The 12,816-nt window shown below is 28.2% G+C and overlaps 1 protein-coding gene across 9 annotated transcripts in view; it reads right to left on the bottom strand.

The window, feature by feature from the left end:
- LOC144854438 (protein unc-13 homolog B-like) overlaps nucleotides 1–12,816 on the bottom strand; it is a 128,360-nt gene that overhangs the window by 41,217 nt on the left and 74,327 nt on the right. For 8 of the 9 annotated variants that reach the window (XM_078712396.1, XM_078712398.1, XM_078712402.1 and 5 more), the window contains 3 exons: nucleotides 7,186–7,238; nucleotides 5,563–5,635; nucleotides 2,613–2,639 (listed from right to left, as the gene is read on the bottom strand). In XM_078712396.1, the coding sequence (XP_078568522.1) occupies nucleotides 2,613–2,639; nucleotides 5,563–5,635; nucleotides 7,186–7,238 (153 nt within the window). The remainder of the gene's footprint in view (nucleotides 1–2,612; nucleotides 2,640–5,562; nucleotides 5,636–7,185; nucleotides 7,239–12,816) is intronic. The other variant, XM_078712400.1, reaches the window with a different exon arrangement.

Here is a 12,816-nt window from a genome sequence, read left to right as displayed (position 1 = left end):
ATTAAGATATATCCCAAGCATTTTTTTTGTCATACAGTTTTACCAATATTGTGACGGATAAAAGGATCTATAAGGATTGTAACTTCAACTGTAGCACTTTTTGACAATATTGTTTCCAGATGTCAAAAGTAGGGTAAGGTAACGGAATGAGGAGGTTTACAATACATGAAACAGTAACACTGGCAGTAATACCTACCATGTAATACACCTGAAAAGAAAAGATAACATTATCTACAAATGTTTACAACATTCAACACTACAATACCCAGGACATTAATCTGGAAATTAGAAGAGTCAAAATGCTATAAACAGTCTCTTGAAATTAATATGTAAAAACATAGTATAGTAGTTTCCAGTATTTTACCTTTTAATCAACACTATAAATACTACTACTATTATTTGAATGTTTCTCTAATGACTTAAGTGCCTGTCCACACTATGAAACTAGTTTGACAAAAAAAAGTGTGATGTGCCTAAGGTAGTGATATGGCCAAATATGGTAGTGATATGACATCATCATGTCCATATATGGGCACATCACATTTTTTTGTCACATAGTAAAGTTTGATAGTGTAGACAAGGCTAAAATAAACTGTTGGTGAGTGGCAAGGAGGGGAACTGGACAACATCTGAGTTAGCTTCAAATGTACGCAACAAGATCTGACACTTTACGCTATTGCTCTTTCCATTCCCTCTATCAGGGAAGCCTTGCTATTGCTCTTTCCATTCCCTCTATCAGGGAAGCCTTGCTATTGCTCTTTCCATTCCCTCTATCAGGGAAGCCTTGCTATTGCTCTTTCCATTCCCTCTATCAGGGAAGCCTTGCTATTGCTCTTTCCATTCCCTCTGTCAGGGAAGCCTAAGCAGAGAAGTAGAACATGGACCTCTTGATGACACCTTTAGTTCATACAAAGAAAATGGTATGGTGGAGTAAAATCTACAGTAAGCTAGTCTAAAGGGCTGGCAAAAAAAAAACATTAAAAAATCCTAGATTTCATTAGAATTATGTTGCTACTGAAAAGTACACTGGCAGTACTATTTAGAATTCAGTAAAAATAATAATACATATATAATGTAACTTATACTAGTTTTGGGGCATATGCAAACTACATAGTAAATCTTGAACACTATACTAAGGCAAAATAGCATGGTAATTAATTAGTGTAATTACATACATAGCAGCTTTAAGGTGTGTATTCAGGACTGCAGGATAGAATATTAACTAAGAACCAATTATGTGCTTGCTCTGTCTACACTATCAAACTAGTTTGACAAAAAAACTGTGATATGTCCATGGTAGTGATATGCCCAAATATGGTAGTGATATGACATCATCATGTCTATATATGGGTACATCACATTTTTAGTCACATAAAGTTTGATAGTGTAGACAGAGCTTTAGTCTAACCACAGTTCGAAATCACCAAGACTTTAAAAAAAAAAAAAAAAAACAAAATTATAATCAATGAAGTGAATTTCAAAAGGCCTACATTCCTATGTCTAATTAAAGCTCTGCCTATATTATCAATCCAGTTTGACAAAAAAAGCGTGATATGCCCAAATATGGTAGTGATATGCTTAAATATGGTAGTGATGACACCACCAAAGGTTGCTTTTATCATTGACAGATATTGTAAGCAAAAAGCTTCATTAAATTCTTATCTATTCTGAATATATCAACTTGTAATTTATAAATGTTTTTTTGATGGAACTAATCACCACTAATTAAGGAAACATTTCAGTGGGACACGTTTTAAAATAATGGGACGTTTTCAATAATATAATATGTAATCATAAAATGCAAATTTTCTGAATTTTCCTGCTGCTAAATGGTATTAATTTATTTCATATGTATTTCAGTATATTTTATCATCGAATAAAATATACCAGCGATATATGTTATGCACTTAACAGTAAAATAAAATGACGGGACAGTTTAATTAAGTGGACACTTTTAAATAAGGATAATACGTTTTTTTAAGGAGACACTCTTTAGGTTGACACTTTCAATTAAGGAGATCCTTTTCTAAAGTGATCAGTTTTTTGTTTAAAGGTCTCCTGTGTTAATCTATGCAGAACCAAGAATAAATTTCATGCCAAAAAAGAAAAGAAATATTATTCAAAAACTAGAATGCAAAATTTAAAAGTTCTAATAAATATAGAACACTGTTATGAGAGTAAAGATATTTCAACTTCTAGAAAAATATAAAATCTATGTTTTTTTAAAAACAAAACCTCCTTTGTTTCAAATAATAAAAACATACATGTACAATGCCTAGATACATTAGTGATTTATTAGACACTATACAAATATGCATTATTATTTATCATATTGAGCAAAACCAAGAAAATACATTGAAAAAAATAACAATTTTAACCAGTGTGTAAAATATATATATATATAATAACTAAAATTATAATAATGATTAGAAAGGACAGAAAAAGAAAACACACAGCTCACAGAAGTGACACACACAATTGCACAAAATCCAACAGACTACAGTATATTAACATTCATATCAGATGACCTAAACACATTTTTCTCTGAATACATGCTGATTAATGAAAATGAGATGTAAAATATATGAACGCAATAGATGGATGTTACATACCAAACACAAAGGTTTCAGTCCTTTCTCCTGAATGTACCATAGAGCAAAGAATAGATGGCAATAATGTTATGACACATGATATAAGTCAATCAATGCAATTGTACAAAATGCTAATTAACATTCAAAATTTATATCTCATATAAGTTTTAAAAATTTTAAATGTTAAATACATTAATCATTTGATGATGTGGGAGTTTTTTTTAGTTTTAATCGTGAACTTTGTCTATAGGTTAAGGAAAAATTAAATACAGTAAACAAGCTTGTTGTCTGTCTGTACACTTGTATATAATTTTATAAATTAAAAAAGGACATATATAAATTGTACAGCAGTATAGGTAATAAATGATAGCTGTTTTTAACATATATATTTTAATATTCTACAAATAGTCGCTATAAATTCTTGGCAATGCGCCAAATATAAAATATTAAAAAAAAAACTACTTGAAAAATAAGAAACATATTAATCAATTTTCACCTTTGTATTTCATTAGCTAACATATTGACTGCATTATTTCATAACAATGGCTATTGTCAAGAATCACCCTTGCTCATATTTATAAAAATAATTAATATCATAAGCCAAACATAAAATCTCTTTTTAGAAGTACATTTTATTCTCTTTCTCATTTATACCAATATTTTCAGCTTTTTCTGAAAAATTTGCATCATTTTGTTTAAAATAATAATGGTAGCTACCTTTTTTTATTGCCACACAATATTGAGGGAGAAAAAATAAAGGAATTGAAAAAAAAAATGAATTTCAATAACAAAACTGTCCATAGTTACTGTTCAATGGCAGAATATTAATTTTGGAATAGCAGGTAAGATATCGATTTTTAAATACCAAACTAACAATAGTATGAAGAAAAGAAAATGAATGCATGTTGACCTCATAGCTATGATAAACTAAAACTACAGTTTTATAATCATAACAATATATTAAGATTGCTAAAATGACCCCATGATAAACCGAAAACATAATTGAATTTTATATTTTAAACAAACTATAATTAAATATTTATAAAATACTAAATCTATATCAATTATAACATTATAAAAAGACATTTTGTGTAAATATTTACAATAGAAAGAACATAAAAAATTAATGAAAATATCAATTTCTATGTTTAGTGCTTTCTGTTTCAAACTGAGATGCTATAAAATAAGGTTCTCCATATTATAGTGATCATCATTTTGTAAATAAATGTTTAATTTTTCGGTGAACCAATTGTCAAGTACTTATTTTTAAGGGCACCACAATCTATCCATGGACTATGTGAACCAAACTATAATAGGTTATTTTTAAATAACACCAGTGAATGTACGGTATATATAACATTTCCACATAGCCACAGTTTAAAGACAACAAACTCTCCGAAATCAGAATTTTTAAGGTCCAATTCTACTCTTTAAAATGAATTCTGCAAGATTTTCTTATCATCAGGGCAAAGTTTTTGCATATCTGAAAAGCTATGGTGTATGTCTATTTTTCAGAATATTCCATTTAAAAAGTTGAGAAAAGTCTACTTTTTGGAAAGTTCACTGCACTATAAATTTACTTAAATTTAATTTATCTTTGAAAGCTCATTATGTTTCTATCAAAATGTGGTATTATTTGTAAACAGTCCTTATAAGTTATTATTATTGATTAGCGACCTATTTCCTCTAATTAAAACTCCAACTAAAACACATTGCAGACTAATAACAAATTTGCAATATATAATATTTGAAAAATAATATACACATTAAATGGGCAGGTGGTGTAATAATCTTTGAGTCATAATATAAATTGATTAAGAATTTGTCTATAGTGGCTAAATCACTAAATCTTAATACTAATATAAGGTAATTTAGCTGTGTAAACTAATTTGATTGGAATCATTAAGCAGGGGCGGATCCAGGATCCTGGAACAGCTAACACATACTATTAATAGCGTGTTAATGTAGTTCATAATTTTATTTTAGCTGTCCACCAAAAAATGGTGGAGGTGGAGTACGCACCCATTGCAAAGATGGACCAAGGTTCCAGAAGAAGAAGTTAAGGTCTGTTTAGATTGCATCAACTAATTCCTGTAACTTGTAACTCCCACTTTATGGCAAACAATTAATGTCAATTTTTAAAAACACTAATTTTATTCTTACTCTATTAATCTTAAACTTGTTAATAATATGTTACTGCATTATTTCAAAGCTATAAGAAAATCCAACATTTCTCCAGATAGAGATTCTAAGTCCCAAATTAAAGATAACTTTGTAAATAATATCAAATTTAAATATTTTTCATTAATCAATTCCACTAGAATTTACAGAATGCTAGTTTTATGAATTGTCATATTGTTGTCTCCAATATCCAGTTAATATTCATTGGTTCCAGATTACATAACCAATTTTTGTTATGAATATGGTAATGTTATTATACTGAGACAAGAATACCCCATAGGTATTAAACCCATTTGTATCCCTATCCTCAAATTGTCATTCCATTATATTCTTTATGACCTTTGACATGACCCAACTTCATGTTTAGTATTCCAATACAGTAATTATATTTTGCATCCAATCTTCCTTTACATTAATATACATATACAACTTTAAACCAATTTGATAATTGATCTCTTGTAAACACTTACTGTTGTTAAAGACAATTTATATCAATATAAAAAAACAATAACTATATTAAAAACTGACAAATGCAGCTGTTAAAAAATAGAATAAGAAAGACAACTTTTGTCTAAACCTAACAAGACTTTTATTACATCAGATGGACAAAAATTCACTCCATTATTCTGATGCAAAACTATTAAAATAGATAAACACACAATAGAAAGTTAGTAATAATAAAGGACTCAATATTCTATATAATAAACAGGCATGCAAAAGTGAATATTTAAAATTCTAAAACTACGACAGACAGATAACAGACAAACAGACAACTACAAAGAATTCTCACCACTTGGATAGATCGGCTAGGCTCTGGAATTTCAGAAATGGAATCTATGCCAAAGAAAGGACCATTGCGAGGACTAGTTTGTGGTAAGGAAAGCATGAAAGAGGTAAATAAAGAAGAAACAATGTTAAAAAATGCTTTTTTGTAAGAAAAGGAAGAAACAAAGTGACTTGATGTGAAATGATTACTGTTTTGCTGTGAAAAAGGCATTAATTGAATTCTGGGCAAACTTAAATTCCATAAAAAAATCTTCAATTCACCAATTTTTTGTGAATTTATATTGAAAATGTCAAGTGATAAAATTAAGAAAATTGGTTAAATAAAGACAAATATAAATAATTATTATATATTATTTGGTTTTATGGAAATATTTCTACTCCAACTTTTTTTGACTTAAATCTGCCCAGTTAAAGCAATTAATTTAGGTGTAAAAAAAACTTAAATGAATTCTGGAAAATTACTGAAAGAGAAAAATGAAGAATTAATGCAAAATTAAAAAAAAATTACCACTGAAAACTTTCTAGTTGGTTGCTCGTCAGGTGGCATAACATTTATATCATAAAGTTTACTAAAAAATGTTCAAACAAAAATGAATTTTTAATGCAAAATAATTAAGGACGTTTACAAATGAAAACTAGAAGTACATTGTTGGGAAGGTATATTCTATCACAGAATTCTTTTGTTGAAAATATGAAGAAAAAGCAATTTCAAAATTTAAAAAAAATATAGAAAATAAGTAGGTTTAAAAATCACTAGAAAAATACAATCATATTATAATAGATGAACACTTTTTTTATGTCATGTAGATAGAAAATTGAATATTTTTTCCAAAAAATCACTAAAAGAAATTCATTTCATCATCATATTATTATGTATACGTTAGAAACATGGTATTAAAATAAGTATTTTTTTCTGCTGTACTTCTGGGAAAAGCTTGTGAAACATGACATTAAAATATCTCCTTCAGTAACTAGTACTATGGCAAAAAATATATAAATACTCCCCGAGGTAGAGGTAATAGAAATTATATGTGTCTAGAAAGATTTTATTTTTAGAGGAAGAAAAAAAAAGTATTATTCTGTGCTATATTGTAATTTTATACAATAATAATAATAATACATATGAAACAAAAAAGTTATTATAGGACCATCTTAAAGAAGAAATATTCTATAGTGACCAACAGAAATAAAAGTCACATATAATATATATATATATATATTAATTATGTAGGTAGTTTAAGTGCAATAGATATTTTATGCTAAACTTCTGTCTAGTTTAGACTGTTCATATCACACAAGTAACCTTCTAAGTGTGAACAAGTCCTTAGGCTAAGATGTTAACTGTAATGCTCCCTTTTCTATGATAGGTAAATACTGGTTAATCAAAGACAAATGTTATTATTGTACAAAATATTGAGATGCATTAAATGTTTCCCAAAATAATCTCCATGTATACAGTTTGCCTTTCAACACATATTTGTAAATATATGCATTATCAGAAACATATACTACAAACAATATAAACAGTTATTCATATTAAAATACATATTTAAAATGATAAGATAAGAAAACCAAATACAGTTAATTAAACTTATTATGAGGATGTTAAATAAAGTATAAAACTCACCCTCCGTTACCCATGATGATTTGGGATTCTTCACTACTTCCCATCACAGATGCCTACAAAAACAAATTAATTATATAATTTAATCAACACTTGATTTAAAGCATACACTAATCAAAAAGAAAATGTACAATACTTCAAGAAAAGAAACAGACAATTTAAATTTTACTCAGAACCACATGGCATATGGTAATTTAAGTAGAAGAATACCATTGCGGTACACCAATAGAAGAATCATGGCCCATATGGTAGGTCACATCATTGCGGTAAACCAAGAGAAGAAACACATCACATTATGGTAGTTCAAGTATTGAACCACATCATACAACACTATTGCAGTACAAAGAGAAGACATATGTTCCATGATGGTCAAGTAAAGAACCACCCATTATGGTAGTGGTTGTGGTACACAAACAGAAAAACCATGACCATTTATGGTAGTTCAAACCAAACTATTGTGGTACACCAAGAAACACATTCCATTATGGTAGTAGTGGTTGTGGTACACCAACGGAAGAACCATGACCTTTATGGTAGTAAGTAAGTAAAGAACCACACAGTTGTGATACACATTTGAAGTTTAAGGTGAAAATTAACCAACTGTAATTCCTTCTACAGACATAATTTAATTAACTAAACTTAAGTACATTAAATCAATATAGATATTTTAGGCCAAAAAAATAACCAAATAAATATTTAATTCCTTCTCACATTAAATATAAATTTAATATAGATGTTTAAGGTGAAAAAAATTAAGCAAACAAATGTAAGAGTGATGTTTGCAGAAGGTTTATGTGAAATAAAGACACACTCAGTGAAGTCATTCACACTCATAATTCACAATCCTATTAATGTCAAATCCAATCAATACTGTTAAACATTCATAAGACTATGTGTATGTCTTTCTGTATTTCTCATGGTGCACTAGACTATGTGTGCGTTCAATGCACTCACTCAAGATGAGGAGGACAACATCTTTTGCATCACTTAGCACATGAAAAAGCTCCATAATAATAAGTTTTTTTAAGCTCACTATCAAACTTTATGTGATAAAAAAATGTGATGTGTCCATATATGGACATTATGATGTCATATCACTACCATATTTAAGCATATCACTATCATATATGGACATGATGATGATATGATATCATTTAGGCACATCACACTTTGTTTTGTCAAACTAGTTTGATAGTGTAGACAGAGCTTTAACCATGCATTCAATGTTTCTGCTAAAATGTATCTCCAAATTTTTGCATTGCTTCTAACATTTTCAGAGCGATTACCAGTTTGAAATATTTGGTTATATTAAGTGGCATTGTCAAAATAATGGTTAAAATATAAATTCATTCAACCTGTTTTGCAACCTTTAAATGCAATGCAAAATAACGGTTTATTTGATTTTGATTTGAATTTTTTTTTTGTCAAACCACCTATTGATTTGTAGACTCTGCATCAAACTAAATATATCTATATGTGTAAACATACCCTTTATTGTAAGTAATAAAAATTATGCAAATTTAAGGTATATAAAAGTAGGTCAACCAGTTCTAGGTCAGTAAAACACAATTAATGCTAATACAATAATATATATATAATTATTATTAATATTTAATAATTATAATCCTTTTTAATGCATAACTGACATACAATTTTTTTTTTGCTCCAATTTTCCTCTACTATTAGGAAAATCAAAAGTTTGGTAATTTATTATTATTGACTTGTTACTTGTATTCTTGAAATTTAGTAAAATTATTAGTAATAAAAATATTGGAATATTTTCTAAAAAAATCAATTACTTATTTTATATGTACAAGGCATGAACACATAATAATATCAGTTACATCACGTTTTATTAGACTCGATAAAAGAATACATAAACAAAATGTATTGTTGGTTGATGACTAAACATATTTAATTTTCACAATTAATAGTCCAATATTTCTAATGACAAGTAAGTCATACTGTCATTATCATCATTTTAAACCGGATATATTATTATTACAAATTTTTAGAATCAAATTAATATTATTCCAACGTAACAACTGAGAAGTCCAGCTGTCTTCTAAAATAAAACTGTCTTTTTCTTTCTTTTATACAATTTTAATTTTTCTTAAACATTAGCCTGTAGAGTTATTTTATTTCATTTACAGCATTCAAATATTAAGGTGCACTGTCTACACTATCAAAGTAGTTTGACAAAAAAAGTGTGATGTGCCCAAATATGGTAGTGATATGCCCAAATATGGTAGTGATATGACATCATCATGTCCATATATGGGCACATTCATATTTTTTTGTCACACAAAGTTTGATAGTGTAGACAGAGCTTAATGAAACCTTGACTCAGGACAATATTTTAAGCCTTCTTCGATCGTTCAATTAAGATCAGCTAAAAGCTAACGTCACCATGCGATCAACGCTGCTAGCTTTATGCACTATGGGATCTTCAGGGCAGACAATCAGTTTGGAAATAAAAAAAACTTTAGAAATTCAATCAAAACATTTAATTTCAAAGTATTAAGTTATCAATATTTTATGAGATATTTAGTTTAAATAACTTAAAGTAGAAATTCTATGAAATGGTAAACGTTTTATGAATTACAAATTCAATGAAAAATATAGACAGTATTTCAAATAGACATCCAACTGAAAAAAATAATATGTATAGTTTGGACAATTTATTATTGTTTTTGACTTTGGCAATTATACATATAAATTCATTAAAACAGACAAAAATTAAGTGATTAAAATACATTTAAAATTTTTTGCTAAAAAATCTAAGAATGTAAACAAATAGTTTTTTTCAAATTTAACCATTAAAAAGATATAACATATTTTCTGGGTTTGCTCTTTAAATAATTGATTTCAACTAAAAAAAAAGATGTATATTGGCTAACTTCAGGTGATATTGCTGCTTCTGTATTTAGTGTGTTTTGAAAGAATATAGCCTGTTTTATTGCAAGATAATATACAGTATATACTCTGTTTATCATAGTATACGACTCTGTTTATCATAGTACCAAAGTTGTCAGTAATAGTTAGTACAATTGCATCTAGTATCGTTAATTATGTGAATCCAACAGAAGACTATATTATGACTTTTACACACTATAATAAAATACAAATACGTCAATGTGCTGCATCATTCAGAGTGCAATGTTGTGGAGCTTACAACACGTACGGAATATTCGTAGGTAACACTTCATCGGTCATCAGTAATTTCATGCATAACAACTCTATTTATCTGAACATATGGGATATGGTAGTGGGTTTGTAATCATAAGGTCCTAAGTTCAACTCCATTAAAAGCTCATGGTTTGTGAACATTATCAGGGTATGTTTTATATTATCAACTGTTGAAAAGGATCGATTGCCGCAGCAGCAGCCTAAATGTCAACATTAATGTCATAGCATAATGAAACATTAAACTTGTCAAAACTAGTCTTTATGCAAAATTCCAAGAACTTGTATTTATTCCTTACAAAAATAATAATCATAAAAATAATAATGTACACAAATGCAATAAATTTTGATATAAAATCTCTCATAAAATTGTTTATACAACACTGAAATATTTGTTTAACACTTCAGGTGTGTTAACTATAAAAAATTTATATAAGAATTATCATAATGTAATGGCTCAAAAAGCTACCTAAATTTATATCTTTTTTTCATTTTTTTTAAAAAGAGTTATGCAGCTGCCTGACCATGAATGCCTAAATGGCTTGACTCTATCTTACAAATGAATTTATTAGCTATAGGCATATTGTACAGATGACAATTCCTATTTTTCAATATTTTATGTTATCAATATTTATTGTAACGGATGTCAAATAAATCAATCTCAATCATTTTAAATTATCAAAAACAAGCCAGGTAAAGTATTCATATTGTTTTGTTGGAAAGAATCAGTTAAATGATGATGATATAATTTCAACAAGTCTATTTATATCTACTCATGTACTATACATTTATCCTATGAGAGGTTAAGGATCTGTATTGAGCGGAGGTGCAATAACCTCACTGCAGCCATGTACAATTGTTAAGATCACTTAATTAATTGCAGTCAGATAGATATTTAAGGATAACACATCTTCTTACTTATTGGCATGTACTTTATTTATATTTGACGCAATCTACTAGATTTGTGTTTACTTTTTCCTTGAAATTAAAGATGAATTAAATTGTAGTTTCTTGAAAAAATGTCATGCCAGGACATCTGACTCATATACTGATCGTGTTTAAATTTGCTACTTTAGAATAATCATGGAGAAACAATATTTGTAGCTCCATAGTATGATAACCTTATCTTTCTAATTATATCTCATTAAATATAAACATTTATCAATATTCTTTTAATAGAAAGATAGAAACTGTATTATTAACAATTACCTTTGATAATCCCATTAGATTCACTTGATAAATGTTGTAAAAGTGAACTAGAATGCATTTAACGAGATGTTATTATGTTATATTATGTTCACTCTCACTAATTTGTTAGCAGCAGGTGTAGTAAATAAAAATGCATGTGTGACAAGAAGTAACAATTTGGCCTAGTTATAATATTTTAGATTAAATGAAAAGACATCGCTTTTTGATGCAGTGTTGGATCAGCTCTGTCTACACTATCACACTAGTTTGACAAAAAAAGTGTGATGTGCCCAAATACGGTAGTGATATTCCCAAATATGGCAGTGATATGACATCATCATGTTCATATATGGGCACATCACATTTGTTTGTCACATAAAGTTTGATAGTGTAGACAGAGCTTAATAGGAGAATGGGAGCCACCCTCCAACACTCTGTCTATAACCTGACCTTTTTCTACAGTACATGAAATTTATTTAATTCTGAATGTTATATATTATTATTTATACATTTCTGTGTCTACACCTATGCCCTTCCCCCATTATGTGAACTTCTGCACCACTGCAAGGCATCATATACACAACTAATTCTTTCTTCAAATCATCATCATCATCATCATCATCATCCTATTCATTCCTTTGATAACAATTATATTTGAAGTAGTTTCACTATCATTTTTAGTGTATTGAAATTCTAATTAAAATAATCAGCTTTAAATCATACCAATTTCAGTGTCTACATAAATCGTAATTATTCATATAGTATTTGTCTACCTTTCAATTTACGAACAACTTGGGACTAAATAGTTGATAGAATGGAAATTGAATTGAAAAAAAAGGTCAAAATGTATGTCAAGCAATTAACTTTTGGTAGATTTTTTTTGGAGAGGCACATTTCAATTCAAATAATGATGTAGAGTAGGTAAAAAAATGTGTGAAAAATCAATTTAATTCAGTATTTAGATTGATGTATTTCCATCATTGTTGATATGAAAAAATGACAATGACTATTCCACTGTACTCAGTACAGACTTTCTGGAAAAAAGAAAAATAAAACATGTTTTGTATTATTCTTTTTGCCAAAAAGTAGTATAAATACTGTTTGCTATTATGCATTTGAACAATTTATTTTTTTCTTAATTTAAATGCTAAACCACAAACTAAAGGTGTGTATACATTTCCCTTTGTGATTCATGAGAATAAAATCATTGTAATTCCTATTCTGTTAAACAATATTACTATTCATAGTATAGTGCATGAG

Source organism: Antedon bifida, chromosome 10, assembly GCF_963402885.1.
Source record: "Antedon bifida chromosome 10, ecAntBifi1.1, whole genome shotgun sequence".
Taxonomy (NCBI): Eukaryota; Metazoa; Echinodermata; class Crinoidea; order Comatulida; family Antedonidae; genus Antedon; species Antedon bifida.
Note: the sequence above shows the minus strand (reverse complement) of the source record. Positions and strands in the feature narration are given on the sequence as shown.